The 20,931-nt window shown below is 40.2% G+C and overlaps 1 protein-coding gene across 1 annotated transcript in view; it reads left to right on the top strand.

Moving 5' to 3' along the window:
- The window catches only part of LOC310871870 (leucine-rich repeat transmembrane neuronal protein 4), a gene marked incomplete at its 5' end in the record, with an annotated part of 36,542 nt that extends 31,875 nt beyond the window's left edge, over nt 1-4,667 (top strand). The window contains one exon of the mRNA XM_083783507.1: nt 3,678-4,667. Coding sequence (XP_083639633.1) covers nt 3,678-3,788 — 111 coding nt within the window. The 3' untranslated portion in view covers nt 3,789-4,667. The remainder of the gene's footprint in view (nt 1-3,677) is intronic.
- Nucleotides 4,668-20,931: the final 16,264 nt, after the last annotated feature.

Raw genomic sequence — 20,931 nt, 5'->3', positions numbered from 1 at the left:
TGCAGGCGTACGACAGCATAGCATAGCATACAAGCTCGCATGACTGAGAGGTCATTTTGACTTATTTTTATTTTATTTTGAAGTTGATTATCTTTGCCCAGATCTTTTTACATCTGAAACGTTTTCTAACTATGAATTTAAGCATAGGCTACTTATACCATCTTTTACTTCAGTCATGCGAGTGTTGTGCTGTAGTTCCGCCCTACCAGTACACTGTCATTCAAAGAGAGAGAAGGGTTCTTTTTGTTCAACCAACCAGCCTGTGCCATGACTCATGAGCTGATTCAAAAGTGTCCACCAATATGTTTGCCTCTCCTTATTTCACTAATTGGAGACAATTTGTTCTCAATGTACTGTAGCCTTACTACACGCAATTTGTGCAGCAAGCTTTCAGATGCAGACCTCCCACTGAGCTCATTTTGCATTCAGGGCATTGTTGTTCATGAATAGTGTATTGACTTGCTAAGATGTACGGTTCAGCTGCTGAATTAGACGGCAAGTGCCTCGAAAGTAAACTTTCTATTTAAGTTGTGAACACACTGAATGGAACTATAGGAAAATAAATGTTTTAACATTTTGTTTAACAATAATGATCTCAAGTTCAAAGATCAGAATTGTGGCAGCGTTGTGAAAAAAACGGATTCTAGGAAGGCAAATGTACTGTAAAGGCCTTGGGGCATCAGCTAGATTGGAATCCAACATTTCAGTGGTCTGTGATCTTTCATATGGATGCACTTTGAAAGCATTGGTGCAGGTTTTTTTTTCGTTCATTCAATCTAATATAACAATAGCCCACATTTGATCAAGTGATCAGAAACAGAATTCACAGGAAACAAGAATTCTCTTTTTCAAACCTATACTATGACAGCTGGGGTCTGAATGCAATTATGCAAATGTATTTTGCCATTATCTGTTATACATACATAACTGTGTGCTCTTCAACATGCATGAGTGCATTCATATTTTGAATGAAACATTAACATACACCAAGATAGTCTTAACAGTATCACAAAAGTCTAGATGTAGCATTTTCCATTTAATTGACATAATTCAGAGCGCAGTGGCACATAAAACTTGAATCAGCAAAGTGCTTGTAATGTAATAAGCACTCTCTACTAAATGGAGTCTTGACTCCATTTAAAAGAGGGCACAAAATATGTTTGCACTCTAGCTTAAGGCTTTCATCTTGCATATAAATCACCTTAGCTGAAAGTGGGTGTTTGAACACTATGGCATCCAGGTCTTGAGGGCCTGCCAGGCGGCCACTGTATCACTGGTCTAGCTTGCATTAATGTCAGTCCTGTTGTACCCTCCCCACACGTGTTTAACACATTGATTGCTAACTGTTGAAATTCTACTCAGGATTGCTTGTGCTACACGATTAACATTGGACTTTTTAACTTTTTAGGGGCCCACAGCGAGGGGCCTCTTATAGCACATCGCACATCGCATAAATCAAAAGAACGCCAAACTAGTCCACTTCAATTTAAAAATAAAAAATAAGATTCTACCATCTTCCATTCTGGAGATATTGACCTTTTTCTAAAACCTGCTTTTCGCTGCACGCTGCTCTTTTGAAAAAACAGCAGAGATATGGAAGGTTGAAGTTGACAGACATTGACAGACAGATATACAAATGAACACAAATAATATCATATACATACTACACACTGAATGAAAGCCCTGAATGTCTACTTTTAGGAGGAAAACAAATACACATGGTCCCATGTATAGTTTGTCAGTAATTGGCTGTTGAATGCAGCTTGCGCCCACCAGAGAGGATTTCAGAAAATGCATGGAACTGACAACTAAATATTCACAAAATAAGGCATATAGCGACATGTACATACTATATACCGTATGAAACAGAAGACTCTCTGCTTTCATAAGAAAAATACTTCTACTGTAATAATAATGAAAATCACACCCCTGTGAAGTGAGCAGTGCAATGTTGTGCAACATTGCACTGCTCACTTCACAGGGGTGTGATTTTTATTATTATTACAGTATTAGTTTTTTTCTTATGAAAGCAGAGAGTCTTCTGTTTCATACGGTATATATTATGTACATGTCGCTATAGGCCTTATTTTGTGAATAATAGTTCTTCAGGTCCTTCATTCTCTGAAATCCTCTCTGAAAAATAGTATTTTAGACAAGGCATATAGCGACATGTACATACTATAGACATATCTGAAATTGTCTCAGTAACAGGGGGGGGCAACACATGTCTTGATCAGTGTACCAGCCAGTCTACCTTCCGATCGTTTCAGAACTATAGTGTATTGTGTAACGGTGAGACACGTTAGTCGTTGTTGACAGACATGTCTGGACATGTTCTGGGGCAAAGAACCTCAGGAGAGATAAGCGGTGGAAAGGAGGAGAGAGAGAGACTCTAATCAATGTGTATTCGTTATACTGTACATTACAAACGGGTCGATTACGTCGCAGACGCCTTCATTGCGGTCTTATCACTGCAATTATAATGAATAAAAAGTCGGTTACAACCACACTACGGAGTACGGATAGTGTTGCCTGGCGAAGGCTCTATGGCTAATGGTGATCCACGGTGTCGAGTCGAGAATCGCTATACGGGCTTATTTGCCCAAACATGGGTGGTCAAGACATATAAAGCGGCCAGTTGATCATCTCTCTCATAATACGTCATTCGTTTCGCGTATCATTATGACATGGCGACCGTTGCAGATTATTCTTATATACGGGCAGAGGGCTCTCTTTTTTCGAGAATGAGAGGACGAGGTGGAAAGCGATCGCAACGCGGGCCTGGGGGGGGTTCCACGGCGGTGATCTCTCCTAGTAACGTCGGGCAGAGGGCTATTTTTCCGAGTGAATGAGAGGACGAAGCGGCGGTTGCAGTTGGAGGCGTTATATCCTTTTTCCGAGAATGAGAGAGATGCAAAGCGATCACAACGCGGGCCTGGGGGGGGTTCCACGGCGGTGATCTCTCCTAGTAACGTCGGGCAGAGGGCTATTTCTTTCCGAGAATGAGAGGACGAAGCAGCGGTGAAAGGCAGTTCGAGGCACAGCCACAGTGGGTAAGTGAGTGGGGGGGGGACTGAAACTGAAATGCGACGATCCGAAACGAAGAGGGGGGGGGCTACATTGCTGCCTCGGGAGAAACCATGTAGAAACAGGAGGGGAGGGGAATCAAGTGTATTCACACACACACTAGCATGGGTACCTCCATTTTAGATCCCCTTGACATCTGCGTTGGTCTATGCCGTGCATGCCGGCGAGGCCGCCTCCAGTACGTCGTAATGGATACGGCATGCAGCATAGACCAGACCTCTTTTCAGGAGGGGGGGGCTTTTAACTCCCGGATCACATAAGAGGACCTTCCTAGAGACATCGGTGTTACTTTCTATGTTGTCCGGGCGCGTATAAATATGAAGCACATTAATCATAAAAAAAACCAATAAAACGCTTTAGAGCGTTATGCGCAGACGGCGTTCGATATTAATAAAACGCTTTAGAGCGTTTTGCGCAATCGATGAGTTAATTAAAAACAGCTCAGAGTATTCCGGAATTTTTAAGAATTGTGCAAACAGAACCTTTTTGACTGACATTATTATTTATGTATTATTATACCCTCTCTCTCTCTCTCTCTCCCCACCTCCCATCCCATCCCTTCTATTCTTTTCATTATTTATTCCATCCAGATACAACAGCAGCTGAGTGCTCTGACGTTGTACCGGTATGAGCAGCAGTCAGTTCCAGACTACTGCCCTGTGCCCTGCCCACCTGCCACTGCACCCTCCACTTGGGCGTAGAACCACCTACCACCACTCAGGCTCCTGGGAGGTGCCAAGCTAGCGGGGTGCCCCTACACCACAGGCCTCATCAATCATGGCCACCCTTCCCTCTGAGCCCACACTGCCTTGCACCCAGACCCACCAGTCCCTCCTATGGTGAGCTGTGTACAGAGCACCTCTGACTCAACCAGTGGCTGTGGGATGGGCTTAACATTCTTAAGCCTCGGTTATGTTGTGCCATATGCTCCTTATTACGGTTTATTTATTTATTATTTTATTATATATACATATATTTTATCATCTTAAATCTTCCCAGATATTATTCAGCACAGATTGAAACAAAGATTATGCTGATAGGGGTGATGTGGTATTTAGTCTCTGAACTCTGAAGTCAAGAGCACACATAGTTCATAGTCTCTCGACACTCACATTGTGTCGAGAGCATGAAACTCTGAGCCGGTCATGGCAGGTATACGGCGAGAACTGGGAACATACTCAAATATTATTGTTAACTGTTCTTATTTTAATTATTTTACATGAGCTAACATACTATGCTACTGCTAATGTTAGCTAGCTGGTAATTAATTGATTGAATACATGATGTTGCCGAGAATTGCCGATAGGCCTATACATCTTTCTTTTTTGCTTGTAATGTTGACTTGTGGTCTGTTGTTCTTATTTGTTTACTCATACTGTTAAAATATGGGTTATTTGTGACTTCGTTCTAGACCCATGGTTATTTAAGTATTGATCACTTCACTGGTCCCATTCAGCTGCTGTAGCTGTGAATGTATTACTGTTGCATTGCTTACAGAGTATAAAATAGGCCTAGAAGAAAACTCATTGCTGGAAAACCCCCAAATTCTGAAGTTTGGTGAAGGAGATACATTATTCACTATATTTATTGAACTGCAGAGACAGATTAAGACAGACTGATGTTACCAGTCAGTCAGGAGGTTGAAGGCTTTAGAGTAGCTACAGGTAATATTACAGTCTATGGGTAATACATGATATCTTATGACTTTATGATAGGCTATATGCATATTTGCCTGTAAAGCATCTAAAATAAATATCAGTAATTCTTTTTTAAATAACTACCTTGTTGAATGTGGTTTTCCACACACTACCGCAACCCAAATGTGCAGGTATGAAAATTGTCTCCTTTAGTTACTCTCAGGGTACTTCAGATTGGTGTAGTTAACACATGGAATTCATAAAGTTTTCTTTCAGAGGAGGACGCCCCTGGACTACACTACAAGGGCTTAGTCTCTCCTCTTAAACTAGAAAAGAGTTCTCCTCTGCATGATGACTTCTGCCAGACCAGGTTGCCTGTAGCTCTGGCTGTGTCAGTCATGGGCTGCAGTCGTCAGTACACGAGGAAGCTGCGGGGGATTTATTTGTGGCTCCTAGTGTATGTGCAGAAGTGAAGGGGCAGAGGGGGTTCTAAGGGAACTGAAATTCGACTGGATACCCTGATGGAGTACAAGGAGACAATTAATCCACCACATAGTAGCCTGCAGCAAGGGTCAGGTTAATGAAAATCAAAATGTTTCCCAATGGAAATGGTAGAGGTGCGAGTGGTGTGGGTGTGGGTGAAGTTATATTGATTGGTTACCTCATGTCCTAAACTGACCCCCTTGATATCTCCTATAGCAAAAGAGGCCCAGTAACAGTGTCTCTTAACCATTTCCAATTAAAACATTCCCATGCCTCCTGAAGAATAATGAAGGAATATAACTGGACTGTCCCTCGCTCTCATTGATGGAACATTTCATTCTGCTAGTAATTAAATGCAGAAATGCCAGTAAACAGATCAGGGAGGCAGCATGGTGTACAATGGAATAGCAGATCAAATTAAAGTTCAACCAAGCTAAAAAGGTTTTGTGATTTTTCTAATCATGCTGCCAGTCAGAGGTCTTTCTCTCCCTCAACTCCCTAGCGTTTTCATCTCAAGAAATGAGCCACTCAAATTAAATTACCCAAGATTAGAGAGACAAGTTGGAGAATAACAGGCAGAGTAATCGTCATGTAAAATGTACAGCCCACACATCCTGCCAGCAGTGCATATATTTTTAATGAAGACTTTTGATTACTTTAATGATTTTGATGTTGATTGTAATTAATTGTATCGAGCAGAGAATTAAACACACATGGAAAATAAACTCACTCCCAAGTACAACGCTTGGTGCATTATTCATCAGAGAAGTTTGTTTTTCCTGTTAATGTGATATTCATGGCATTTTCCTTATATCGCTTTCTTGTAACAATGTTCTGTTTTTGTAAAAAAAAATATATAAAATGAAAACTGGAGATGATCTTAGTTGACAAGATATGTGAGAAGGGGTGGATCATGTTCTGAAGTTAGGAGGATAGCATTTTTTGTTACCAATTTATGGAGGTTGAAGACAGGCATGACACATTCTGGATCAGTTGTAGCGTTATGAGTCAGCATACTTGAGTTGCAATAGTCGAGTGAGATGACTGGGCTTAGATAAGGAGTTGAGCTGGGACTTCTTTGTGAGAAGTCCCAGAGTCTGATCCTCCAGATGTTGTGCCTGCAGTACATACCTCTACAGGATGACAGCTGACGTTAGAACAGGAATGACAGCTGATGTTGGAACAGGAACCACCTGGGTGTTCTCGATGGAAATCTAAAGGAGAGGACGAGTGCATTTTCCGGTGGCATCACGGCCACGGTACACTGATGTACACGGTACACTGCTACTGTCGGCAGTTGCCGCGCTGGACCGGAAGGCCGCCGCACGCCCCAGTCCCCCCCCCATCCCCGGCAGTTGCTGCCCTCTCCCCGACAGTGCAGCGCCTGAGGCCGTTGCCAGAGAATGCAATCGCTCCTTCTGATTTAAAGATCCTAAAGGTCAGAAAGGGGGTTCAGGAGAAGCTGGTGTGGTTGACTGTGTTAAATGCTGCAGATAGGTCAAGAAGCATGAGGACAGTGAGTGGGAGGCAGCCTGTAGCATATAGTGCCTGTGACTAAGAGATGTGCTGTTTCAGTGGAATGGGCATGTTTGAATCCTGACTGGTTGGGATCCAAAAGGTTGTTCTGTGAGAGATGGGGAGAGAGCTGGTTACAAACAACATGTTCCAGGGTTATGGAAAGAAAGGAAAGGAGTGATATCGGGTCTGTAGTTCTTGATGTTGGAGGGGTCAAGAGTCGGTTTCTTGAGGAGCGGAGGAGTGGATTTGCAAGACAAAGTGATCCTCTCAGACAGCTGCCTACTCTTATACAACTCCTTGGGTGGCAGAAGCTCAAGAGCACAGTGCTGAATATAACAGACTACCTCATAATGATGTGTCTGCTCTTATTCCAACTCACCTGCACCTTGCAGCTTTCACATGCTACTTTTCCCCAGAGTGACAATGTATGACTGTTTATTGAGCTCAATGCGATAAACAAGCTTCTTTGAACATTACCTCTTGGTACTGTATCTTTGTAGCTTTTATTGTTTTTCTGAAATGTATAATACTACAGTATATGTGGAAAACAATTCCCAATTAAGTTATGAGCTATAAAAAGGGGGGGGGGGGGGGGTCCTGCTGCTACCTTTACTTCTCAAACAAATGATGTGCCATTAAAATGGACAATATTTAACTGAAGTAAATGTGGTATAATTGGGTATTTTGTTGAATTGGGAATGTACGTATGTGTTTGACTTTGAGAAAGGGCCTGCAATATTGATTTGGTATTTTGAGTGAGTTGTTTTTGTCCATAATGATGTTGATTGATCACTAAATAATATACAGTATATATTTAATTAACTTTTTTTATATTTTATATGTTTTCTTCCTTGGGTATTTAACAGTTTGTTGTGGTCATAACCTTTTATAAGAATGTACAGTATTGCCATATTTCAGTGCTCATTGTGGAGGGGAAAAGAATAATATGTACAGAAGTGCCTGTTTGTATTTAGTTGATTTGGCTTTTGAAATAAGTTGTGTATATTATTATCATCTATTATCATCTATCTATTATATTATTATCATCCATCCCTCAGGCTTTGCGTGACTTGTCAATAACGAACATTTGTAAATGTTGGTATTGTGTTCATCTGTTTAAGAACATGTGTTGTAGACGTATCTACCTCCAGCATCATATTCAGTGACAAATATGTGCTGCTAGAGGGAGATTTACCACTGCAGAGCTGTACAGATGGAACAGTTTAATGACATTGATTGATTGCTCACTCCACTCTCCCTGTAGTGCTTTATTGGGTTTTATTTTGGATGCCGTGTGGTGTACACAGCAAACTCCTGAGTGTTGATTTAGCTCAGAGAGTGTAAAAATGGACCCATGAGAGTTCAATTTAAAACTCAGGATTTTGTTGCAAGTTCATTCGATGCTCAGTGGAGAAAGTGTCAACAACGTACGTGGCACTGGCCTGTTTTTTGTTTGTTTTTTTAACAATATATTTATTGCATTTTTCTTTTTTGTACAAACAAACAATACAACAGAATAATACATCAGACAATACAATTACTTAAAAAAACGAAAAAACTAAACAAAAACATACAGTACATACAATATAATAAAATAAGGGCACTTAGACAACACAGTCCTTATGGCCACAAGACCAAACAGCTGCAGAGAATACAATTAGACATTTTCAGTTTCCACCATTAAATAAGATAAATCATTAACCGTAATATATATTGGATAAACCGTCCCCATATTTTATCAAACATCTTTTGTTTATTCTTCAGAGTATAAGTGATTCTTTCCAGAGGAAGGCACAATGATAGCTCCCTATACCACTGAGCAATACTGGGTTTGCCTATGTTTTTCCACAATAAAGCTATAGCCCTTTTGCACTGGCCTGTTTAAAAAAAACTGTGCTGTACGTAACTAAACGTTGAGTTTGCCAATCAATTGTGAAGTATTGTTAGCCAATATAGAACATACAGACTTGTATAGTACAGACTTGTGTTGAGTCAAACTGAAGAACAATTTCCATAATGACATAAGTACCTATCATCATCGCCTGATCTACCCTATAGGCATGTAGTTCTTTCTTTCTTTCTTTCTTTCTTTCTTTCTTTCTTTCTTGATTGATATTTGCTAGGCTGATATTTACCCACTCCAGACCTACACAGTACAATCCTGTTAATTCTAATCTGAGAGTATAAAAATGGACTCAAATGGCATTTTTACAGTCTCAGAGTTAAATCAACACTGCAGATTTTCTTGTGTAACATTGATTGATTCTTGACAATGCAGCATCAGGGAAAGTTTGTTGTTATTCAGCCGGCATTTTATCTGTTTGCACAATTCATTGGTTCAGCTGACACTTTGTTGGCACTTGGAGAGCAGACGCTATAGACTTATTTACTTTCTCTTCAGCGCTGTCAAAGTAAGCCAGATGACATAGTAGGCCTACCTTTTTATTTGACTTAAATCCTTCCCTGCTTTCATTCTGTGTTATTAGTTTTACTTTCTGTATGATTCTGGATCAGTAAAGCTACAATTCACAACTTATTTTAATCTACTGTATAAAACATTATTTTAAGCTTAATACAATATAACTTAGCATATCTTCTTTCTTCTTTCTTTCTTCTTCTTTCATTCTTCTTTTCTATTGAGAAACTTTGACAATAAAGTATAACATTTTTAATAACAGATGATACACCGGATTGGACACTTCAGTACTGTAGATGTGCCACTACCTCACTATCTTTCAGGAGAGGGAGACAACAGGCATAGAACCTATGGATAGTTTTAAGAAGACATTAAGACTGTTAGCAAAGCACAATAACAATAGACAAAGGCTATACAGGCCAGGGATTTAAAAAGCCATGATAGGTCTTTACTGTAGTACTGCGCACTACTTGTGCACATTTAGATGTGATACAAATAACTACGGCTTAGATCTTTCTGGCAAGCTGGCTGAGCTGTAACAAACGTCACTAGACTAGATTTATTTTTCTTTCTTTCTTTTTCTCTCTTTTTTTTGTAAAATAAATTATAATATATTCCAGCCTGCCTGGATGTAGAACAGTTGACATGGAAAATAGCCAATTTGCAAGCTCACAATGTGTCATATTACAACTGGAGAGTTTTTATTGTTTTGAATATAATAATAATAATGATTATATATATATAATATATACACACACACATACATACACACAACTTGAACTATGTGTCTTGGGTATAGATGATATGGCACAGTTGATGTCGTTTTTCAGTAGAAATTCGGCACAGAGTTCTAGCCTGACTTTGTCCCCAAGTACTCTGCCATGTCATTTTAGAGTTGTGTTGCAACTCCAGGCAGGCAGGGCAGCTGTGAAAGCTCCTGATTTCCCAGGGGACTTGCGGTGGCACTGTGCCAACACTTCCAGATTACCTTCACCATCTTACAGACCCAGTATGGCACTGGTCCTGCTAGTATATTTCTAAACTCTGAGCACTTCACGGCAGGCTGTCTCTCTAATCAACCGGCAGTCCTCGACTTGATCGCCGATTTCAGGGTCAAAGCCTTAGTTTACACCCCACTTTTCTAATATTGCCACAGACTGCGGTCTCTGTTGGTATAATGCACAGTTGCCTCAAGCAAGGATTTCTCCAGGCATAATTTACCCTCATTCATTTCCCCCCCTTTTTTTTTAAATCTATATATATTTTTCATGAAGGGACAGACAGTAGGCTGACAGGAAAGGGGCAGAGAGATAGGGGGAAGACATGCAGTAAAGGCCGTCGGGATCGGGAGTTGAACCCGCGGCACACTGCCAGACTGGATTACCAGCCAAGGTGCCTGGACCACTGAGCCATGGCCCAGGCCCAGGTGAACATCTTTAATTAAAATAATTTAATTTGTGTCTTGTGATTATAAGCATGAGCAAGTCTGCATTATCGAATGAATACCTTATCTAATGGCATATGAAACCTAGATTAAAAAAAAAAAAAAAAATGCCTTGATTTTGCACATTCAGAAGGCATCAAAAAAAGTGGAAAAGAAAACACTATAAAATCAACAATTGTTTCATTAAAACAAAAGTAAATTTATGCTAAATAGCCTGTGTTACTGAAGAATAGCATGGAATGTTTGGCAGCAGTGGTGACTAGTTTTAATGCATGGCTGCCATTCTAAAGCCCCCAGTCAACAATATTAAATTAAATGTAAAATCACTGTCTGTGATCAGCTATACTATTTTTACACACTAGGCTGACACTGACTCTTTGAAGCTGGTGTAGTCACGTGCATATAGTTAATGCTGGTATTTAAAAAAATCTGAATTCACCCCAGTATTTAATTATGTAAATACAAATCAATTATTGTACACATGTCTTTAATTAAGCCAGCAATGTTCCATGTGGTTATTATCATTATTGGCTGAATGCAATTCATATTAACAGACAAACAGATGCTGATTTCAGGATTATGTTAGATGTAGTGTCTTATATAAAATCACCTGTGTGAAGTGATGGGCGCTCTTATCATCATACATTGTCTCATTACAGCCCATCACAAATTGCATCCTCACCTTTGTCTTCAATGTTTGTGTTTACACAAACACTCAAAGCTGGCCATCCATTGTCAATGGAATTCAATGTTTGTGTTAACGCAATGTTTGTGTTTACACAAACCGTCAAAGCTGGACATATGGGGCTAGCGCCCCTCACAAATATAAGCATTTTCCATTTGTCCATTCTCCATAAAGACGCTTAATCCAATTTTGCAGTTAGCTGGAGTTGAGATGAAAGGTAAAATGAGGTAGCTCACTTCAGGGATTTTTATTTCCTGTAGTTAATCCCCCCAAAGCAGTATAGGCTCTGTGCCGAATCACCATACAACTGGTGAAGGGTGTTGATTGACATATTGGATATTGCTTATTCATTTATACTACATCATACGATGGTGCTGCAACGAAAATAGCAGGTCTACAAGCTCACAATGCGTTCCATAATCGTGCATCATGGAGCATGACAAGTTAACAAAGTCGGGCTTAATCATCCTACAAATCAAACAGCAGTTCACCTCTCTAGAATAAGCTTTTATCTCTCAAACCGCATTGCAAAAGCACAAACAATATACACATTTGCCAAAATGAGCAACGTACAGTACTGATTTTTATCACCACTTATGTATAGGCTATGCATACTGATTTTTATCACCACTTATGTATAGGCTATGCATACTGCAACAAGCGTATGTCAAACAGTTGCTTTCATCCTTGTTGGCAATATTTTCCTTCAGATCATAGCGGAGCTCTAGTACTGTAAATCCTTGTAGGACTATTGTTTTCTCAGGGAGATATTTGTGCTCAAGAAAATATTTCTAAAGCATGCAATCTATTGATATCTAACAATAGAGTAGGGAAGGATTAAGACTCATGGAGGCTCCTGCATGGGCCAATTATCTTTCAGAGCCCCCCTACACACTACCCAAGATGGGCAGTCGGGACACGCAAACACACCACTCGCACCACCACGAGTTGTAAGGCATGTGTGGGTCAAGAAAGCGCATGTAGACATTATTATACAAGATATACATTTTCTAATCTACAGTATTTATTTGTAAACAGTCATGATCAACCATGGATCAAGCATGGATTTATAGGCCTACTTGTGTATAACTGTGATGCTCTCAGAAAATAACAGATTTTCACCAGAATTTTCATTACATTAGGCTTTAACATTGGGCGCGGTGATTGCGCCCCTGGTGATATCTCGGTTTTTGACATCTCTTGCAAGTTGCAACATACTCTAAAACATTATTTTTGCAACAGAGTTTGACATTTGGTGGCTGGCTCTTTGCCTTTGAACGCATATGAAGAAGCTAATTTATTAAACTGAGTTGGGTGAGACGCACACACGCAGGCAGGCACGCACGGACACACGCACACACACTCTTGGTCAGTTGATAGCATCAATTGAGCAGGAGGTGGCGGGAAGGCGCGCACATACAAACACACATACCGGTATATGCGGGCGCACACACACACAGACACACACACACACACACACACACACCCACACACACACACACACACACACACACACGCGCACACACACACACACACACACACACACACACACACACACACACACACACACACACACACACACACACACACACACACACACACACACACACACACACACAGAGAGAGAACATTTCCTACACCACTCTTCTATCAGGGGACTAAAAACAAAAAAAACATGCAGAATAAATTACACTGTCGATGAAACAGCAAAAGTGTGTTGGCCCACGTACAGTACGAGTTCACCCACTGTCAAATCCAGATGGAGGAGATCGAATTCAGCTGTCTCTCAACTTAATTCACAGGTGTGGTCGTGTACCCTGCAGAGTGTGGGGGGATTTATGGAGGGGAAGACTGTAGCTGTCATGTCCCAGCAGCAGCAGCAGCACCAATGCACAGCATCTCTGCCAAGGCACAGTTTACTCTGCCAGTGCTGCCCGTGCATCCCAATGAGCTGCATGCAGGGAACTGAGAATGTTACTGCATCACGCCAGGTACTGTGAGACATGAGCTCAATTAACTCAACATAAACACTGTCAATGGAGATCAAAATTGATACAGGCCTCTTGATTCACCACCGGTATATGCATTGCATACAGTAACAGTCAGCTTGTGGGTGACATGAGCAGAGATTAAAACAAGAAAAACAAAATGGCATCAGTGTGGCAGAAACTTTGAAATAAGGAGCACTGAGGCTGCTCCTCAGAAGCAGTCATAAAACCACACACAGCTAGAAGAAGCTCCAGCTGTTTAAGCTTGCTACATTGATTTAATGGACATTTCTTGGACAGAAGACAATTCATGAAAATTCGGAAATCCAGGATTGTTTTTCTTTGTACTTCTCCTTCCTTATGGGTATAAGGAGCTATCGTGGTGGATCTATGTAAATTGGATAAAAGCACTATATAAATGCGCCATTTAATCAGCATGCTGTTAACATTTAATCAAGTATTAATTTGCACACTGAACCAATTTTCTGCATAAATAACTGTACCCCCAACCTACACACATGGATGCATACAAGTGCAGAATAGATACATACTGTATATTTTTCATTCACGCGTGCATGCACACATACACACACGCATGCATGAGTGCAACTACTATCATGGTTATTCATTGGGGAAATGAAAGGAGCTATAAGTACAGTAAAAGGCATGTTATGCAGGGCTGTGCTTGGTGAATGAGGGTCAGAGATTCTCCAACAATGACACTGCTGGTAACTGGCAGGTCTCATGTGTTTTCTCTATGCCACCTGCCAACAACACCTGCCACAAAATAAATCCATTAGTGGGATTTGATAGTGGACAAAGATGCATTTTTGTGTTTAGCGTAATTGCCAAGATATGTGTTTCTTCCTTTGTGGTCCTTTGCGGCCAGTATTATGATTATGTCAATATTGCTAATATTTGATAATGATAATTCACCCTTCATAACCCCATTATACATTTCATCAATGGAAAATCTGGCACCAGTCTAAATGTGTTTCATTTCATATTTACGTATTGTGAGCCTGCATGTAGATTGTCTATTTTTACCATTTGATGTACGATACTACGGCATAATTGGTTAAAGTGGCAAAAGGGGAATGGAAGCAGTTTCAAAACTGGGTCTTCGCAACTCACAATGCACTCACCATGTGATCTGTGCACTCACTGGCTGAGCCATCAGGCACTCTGGCAAATAGCGAATTAAATTTGTATTGAAATCTGCAGATCTTAAATTAGAAGAAGTAAATTAGGAAAACATGTTACATAAAGGTTTAATGAAGCCGTCATTAATAGTATAGATATTAATATGGATGAATATTGTCAATAAGCATTTCATGAGACTTTTATGAATGTCTAGTGTGTATTAATCTGTACTGTAGACACAATTCAATTCAGAAGCATTTTTCATCTAAAGATGTCTGCTTCTCTCATTCTGATTGCATGTGTGCACTAAATTACGTCATCTGCAGCTAATCTTCATTAACTATTATGTTGATCAGAGTAGGGTAATTCATTTATATGCAGTTAAATATATAAAAAAGGATTGCAATGTGAAAATAAATTTAGAGAGCATTGTTGTTGTTTTCTGATGAATGCTAGTTAAAGCCATTTAAGCTATTTGTCCATATTTTCCCTACAACACAGAAGAATTAGGTCGGGAGTTGCTTGTCAGTATCAGCCAGTATCAGGTGGACGTCTGTCCAACGCATTACAATGCGCTAGATGCTGAGGTGGAGCGCCACACCTACCATCAGCTCCCAGTACTTCCTGCACGACTTTCCACACCCAAGCCGTGCTACTCATACGCTGAGTTGGCGGTGCCCGGGATCGAACCTGTGAACTTCAAAGGCGAGAGCTCTACCGACTGGCCAACACAGCACAGGATTAAGTTTATTTATTAAATGATGTTTGTATGTTGTGTTTAGGACAAGAAGACTCTTCTTCTTCTAACAGTCTGTCGTTAACTATGAGTTGTTTTCTCAATAAAATATTTTATAATGTTAGATGCTGCAATGCAATGTGTTGATGTGTACCCTTCGATCACATTAAATGTGTCAAATGTGTTGTCTCCCAATGGAAAGCAATTCATTTAAAATAAGATTTGTTGCTTCGCCGCCACCACATTACATGCATTAAAATGCATAATATTTCAATGAAGGTGCTTCATGCATTGGATTTATGCAACTCATGCATTGATAATGAGCACTACTGAAGCCAATGTTATTTTACCACTGCTTTTGCTAGTTTTCTTAATGAAAACATTTAGTCTGTGGATTAAAATTGCAATTATAATTCATGTGACAATTGGTATACAAAGGTATAGAGGATGAATACCCCCAATTAGTTTAATCTCTGTGTTATCTCTGTGGATTATATTGTGCAAAACTGCAAATAGTTTGCACCACCATGTGTGATGTAATAACTGTGATCTCAGGTGGCTCAGGGAAGTGCGCTGCCTTAAATTGATTTATTTGTTGCTGCCTCGTGCAGCAACAAATATACCTCATATTAAAGGAGAATTTGAGATTGAGAGGATTAGGGCCACCAAGTGATAAATTACATCAAGAAGATCGAGTCAACAAGATCTTGCCTGATATTTAGATTTGTGTTTCATCTGGTTTAGATTTAATCAATTTGATCAAACAAGGAAAAAAAAGAAGCTTCCACGTACAACCAAACCCCCAATGACTCTTTCTATCCAAAGCATTTGAATTCTGACACCACAGCTTTATCCTATTGCTCCACTCTCCGTACCGCCGGCCTTCCCCTTGGCAGTCTGTTCAGGACATTAAAAACTGTCAGGAACACGGATCACTCCCACCTATAGTACATGATTATTTTTAGTTTTTGTTTTGGCCTTTCTGCCTTTATGTCAATAGAACAGTGTAGATTGACAGGAAAAGCAAAGGTCTGTTGGGAATCAAACCCAAAATGCTTTGTGGTATGTTTTTTTTATTTTTTTACTGTAACCTTTATTGTGACCTTTACAACTGAAAAGTTAATCACGTCTTGTATTTGTCTCACTGAAGTTTCATGACTGTGACCTTCATTGTGACCTTGACCTTTGGCAAATTAGGCCCAAAAGTTAATAATCTCTTCGTGGCAACCAACTGATCATTCTCACCAAGTTGTTGAGTTGTATTGTACACACGCACACACACACACGCACGCATGCATGCACCCACACATCACACGGCACACACTACATATTGTACAGGACCGATCACTATATGGTTGTCAGTATTGAATCAGAACTAAAACTCTTCTCTGTTAAATCATCTATAATCATCATCTATAAATCATCATTTTACACTCTCAAGAGTTACATTATTGTTAAACATCTGCATTAATTAACTTAAAATAAGTCTACAATTAGAGAATGTACAGTAGAATAAAATGTATTTTGATTAATATTTGCCTGTTATCTCTCCTAATGGTACTAACATCAATACAGCATGGAATTGTGTCTTATCCAATGACAACAAAATCTTCAAAGTATTGGGTCTGAGAGGCTATATGTCCGTAGCTCAAATACAGAATAATGGGCCTTGATATGAAAAGGGTTGAAAACCACTGATCTAGAATCATAAGCATGTGCTGTGAGTAAACATGGAGAAAATGGCCCTAGTCTACGATGGGAAGTAATAAATTAGTTTTTGTCTCAATTGTTTGGAATCACATAGTTTTGATACCTATCTATTTGCTACAAGAGTAGATCTTTCTATTCAAGCTGTACTGTTGATCTCACACATGTCAACTCTAGGGACCATGGTGACAATTCCGATGTGAGTAATAGCTCATCAGTTGAGTATGTTACATTAGTTTAACTATGAGAGTGCAGAAATGGACCTTTATATAACTATATACAACTGAATGAAGACTGGGGGGTGTATATAATAACCTCTGGAACCATATTCCATGACATTTCTCACCCATCTAAACAGCAGCTTCAAGCAACACCTCGAGTGCCATATGGTCAGTATACCTGCATCAGAGATGCACTACACTCTACTCTACCATTCTCTTCTGTTATTTATATCTTTTTCCCCTTTTCAATTTCCCTGCCAGGGGGTTGGGTGCAGGTTGCGTGCATGTGTGGGTGGGTGGGTGGGTGGATGCGTGCGTGCGTGCGTGCGTGCGTGCGTGCGTGTGTGCGTGTGTGTGTGTGTGTGTGTGTGTGTGTGTGTGTGTGTGTGTGTGTGTGTGTGTGTGTGCGACTGTGCGTGTGCGTGTGCGTGTGCATGTGCGTGTGTGTTTGTATACTAACAGCACACAGAGTAAAGCATAAAGCACAGTAATAGCTATATGTACAGTTTATATATGGTAATATTGGACTATACACACACACACACACACACATATTATACAACAATTCATCACTGTGTCATGCGTTATATTAAGGTTAAGGTTAGATGAGTTCAACCCAGATCGCTAAAATATAAATCACTTATATGTACTGTAGGTCCTGGACATTCAACTCCACTACAGGTTTGTTTCATAATATCACAAATCACGATTACAGCAACATAGTCAGCATTGCACAAAATGTCTGTTAATTGAACAACTATATTTGCAGCTATTGTTTACATTTATATGTTCAACGTTAACAGCATAACACTACATGAGACATTTTCTGTTTCATAAATTACGATGAGAGTAATAAGGAAAGTCATAAATGTCATGGGGGGGGGGTGGGATCATAAATGTGAATCACAAATCTTAAAGTTTTAACTGGAGGAGGTTGGATGAGACTTGGATTAAAAATGCTTAATAGCCTACCTGGTAGCTCATCATTGGGCAGGTTTCCTTGAAGCAGTGACAAGAAAGGTGACTTTTCGGCAAAGAGTTTAGCTGCGCATGATTCTGTCATGTGGGAGCAGTTTCCCTCAAATCCCATACACCACAAATGCAGCAACACAATAATAGGACATTATCGATCTGTGAAATGTCCAAAAAATGCCTTCATTGAGACCATTTGTAAATAAAGGACATAAACTGTTGGTGCCAGCTATTATTTATTTCAGGAGAGAAGCATACAGTTATTTGACGGTAAGTGGCACTCTTCAAATACACCACACTTCTAAATCTACTTCTAACAAAATCCAACCTCTTCCATTTCCTTTTGAATGATAATAATGACTGCAGGCCTGTCTGCAGGTTCATACATCATTCCCATTACAAAGAATCCTATTACAAATCCCATCTGATTTTTTATACTGTATGAAATAACATTTATCAAAAGGACAATCTTACCATGTGAACCAAGACATCCTTTATTTATGATTCTCTTATGATGATTCATTGAATACCTATACAGTAGATAATGCAGTGTATTCATCAAAGTCTCATAGATCACAGTGGGTTGCACAATATCTCTGCACAACGGTTGGCCCTAGCTATGGTTTTCATGAGTTGGGGCGCAGTCATTCCATGTTCGATTTCCCCCTCAGTAATGTTCCCTGGAATTATATGGGATTTGGGCACTGGAGAAAATGGGATATATATTTTTTAACTGTAATGAAAATTCCTAGTTATTCTTAGACCTCTACGTCCAAGGGGAGTGAAATAAACTTCACCATTTAAACAAAGGTTCTGCTGTACGTAGTTTTAATTTTAATTATTTCTTATTTGATGAGATGATTTGACGCAAATGTGTGCTACTGAACTCAAAATGCATTTTATGATCTACAGTATGTCTGGCTGTCTCTGACACTGTCTTGCTTAAATACCTGGTCCTGAGTTCTAATGTACCATTGTCTAACAACTGAGGTCACAAATGTAGTCACCATATAATGACAAGAATGAATAGCTGTTTGTGTGAGTTGCATAATTGCACCGATAGGAACCATTACCTGTTCTTCCCAGGTGAGATTATCAAGGCAATGGTCTTGAACTAATGACCAGAACATTGAGCCCACAGGCCGATGCCAACTGCTCGGCTCCAAGCGTCAGACACTTTAAGGTGAATCACCAATTAGCTTTGCTTCCAGGTTCTAGGAGGATTTGTTAAAAATCATTAGCACTGATGCATTATGATGTTCGTCTCTGAAAGCTCCCACAGTATATGAAATCGTTTATGTTATTGCTATTCATAACACTGGCAGGTGAAGTCAAGGTTGAATATATTATCTACTTATCTAACCTTGTTTTGCCTAATGGTGAACTTTGACCTATGTACATTCCCACTTCTTCCCACTTCAGCTAGCCCAATGCACCTCTGCAACATTACTACAAAATCTCTATCAGGGAGACTTATAGGTCATTCAGAATCAACTTTATTGTCACATATGGGTTTGTAAAACAGTGGGTAAATTTTGGTTTGGCGATGGAGCTTTATGTTTAACAATTTATGTTTAACAATGTGCATGAATTTACAAAAATTAAAGAAGAAATAATTGCAATATAGAATAGTTTTTTTCAAGGTTTTGTGCATTCCACATCTATCTACCAGTAAGGTGCCTGAGGGCGAGAAGCGTGCATGCATCCACTTGGGTGACAGCAGACTATGGGCGAGCGCTGGCGCTTTGATATGGGGGGTCAGATCAACATATAAAATTGGGCAATTATATGGGGGCTTTCCCATGTATGGGGATTTTGAGTGATACACTGACGGCCCCTGCCCAGCCTCCATATATGAAGCTGGCATGTTCTAACACATCACAACACTCCATATTTAGGCATGCCTGAAACAGAACTCCATATATATAGGAACTAGATAAAGTGCCCCTCGGGGCACAGGTCTCCACCAGGGCAGGTCAGGTTGTGGCCTCCTGGTGGTGCTATAATAGGCCAATGTGAAAAGGGTGCCATTTCTTCTTATGCCTTGGATGGCAATTGGATGATTTGTTTTTTGCTAAAATCCACCTGTTGGTGGCGCTATAACAGGCCAATGTGAAAAGGGTGGGATATATTCCTCAGCCTAGTAGGAAAGACTGTGAAAGGTAAATTGCACGCTGTGTTCATGATTTGAGGCATTTTGTTCAAAATGGTCCAATCCTGCAAACTTTGTAATCCAATGTTAGCCAATTAGGATGGTCTGCCTCCTGGTGGCACTATAACAGGCCGTTCTGGAACATTTGGGGCATCGTTGGCATCGACCGGGTTAACGGTGCCGGAGATTAGCTGGTAACAGACGGACACACAGACAGACGGACACACACACACACACGGATGGAGTGCATAACATACTCTCTCCCATGCCTTCGGCCTGGTGGAGACAATAAAGGGACACAGAGAGACAGATAGAGAAATCTCCATATATGGGCATAAAAGGGACACAGACAGATGGGTGGAACCGAACGGGTACTCTGACACGGGTACAACGGGTATTGCATATAGCCGGGTGGGGTATGGATCTACAACTTCCATCATTAATCAAATGATATTTAATATTACAAACCTGTGTCTGATGTGGTTTCCATGGCAGCAGATCTGACCACCACCTAAAAATAAGAAAGCGATAATCTCACACCTGATGTCTGCACTCTGCAGACAGACAGACAGACAGACAGACAGACAGACAGACAAGTCTTGCATGCACGCATACACACGCGCGCACGCCACGCACACTAGCCTACACACAGACACTGCCAGCTTCCATCTAAACATCTGAGTCCAAACATCTGGATGCTCAAGATGAGTATGAATTTATTTCGTTATTCCTTCCCAGCAGA

The sequence above is a fragment of the Protomyctophum parallelum genome (assembly GCF_964188405.1).
Source record: "Protomyctophum parallelum genome assembly, chromosome: 15".
Classification (NCBI taxonomy): domain Eukaryota; kingdom Metazoa; phylum Chordata; class Actinopteri; order Myctophiformes; family Myctophidae; genus Protomyctophum; species Protomyctophum parallelum.
This window is presented reverse-complemented; position numbering and strand designations above follow the sequence as displayed.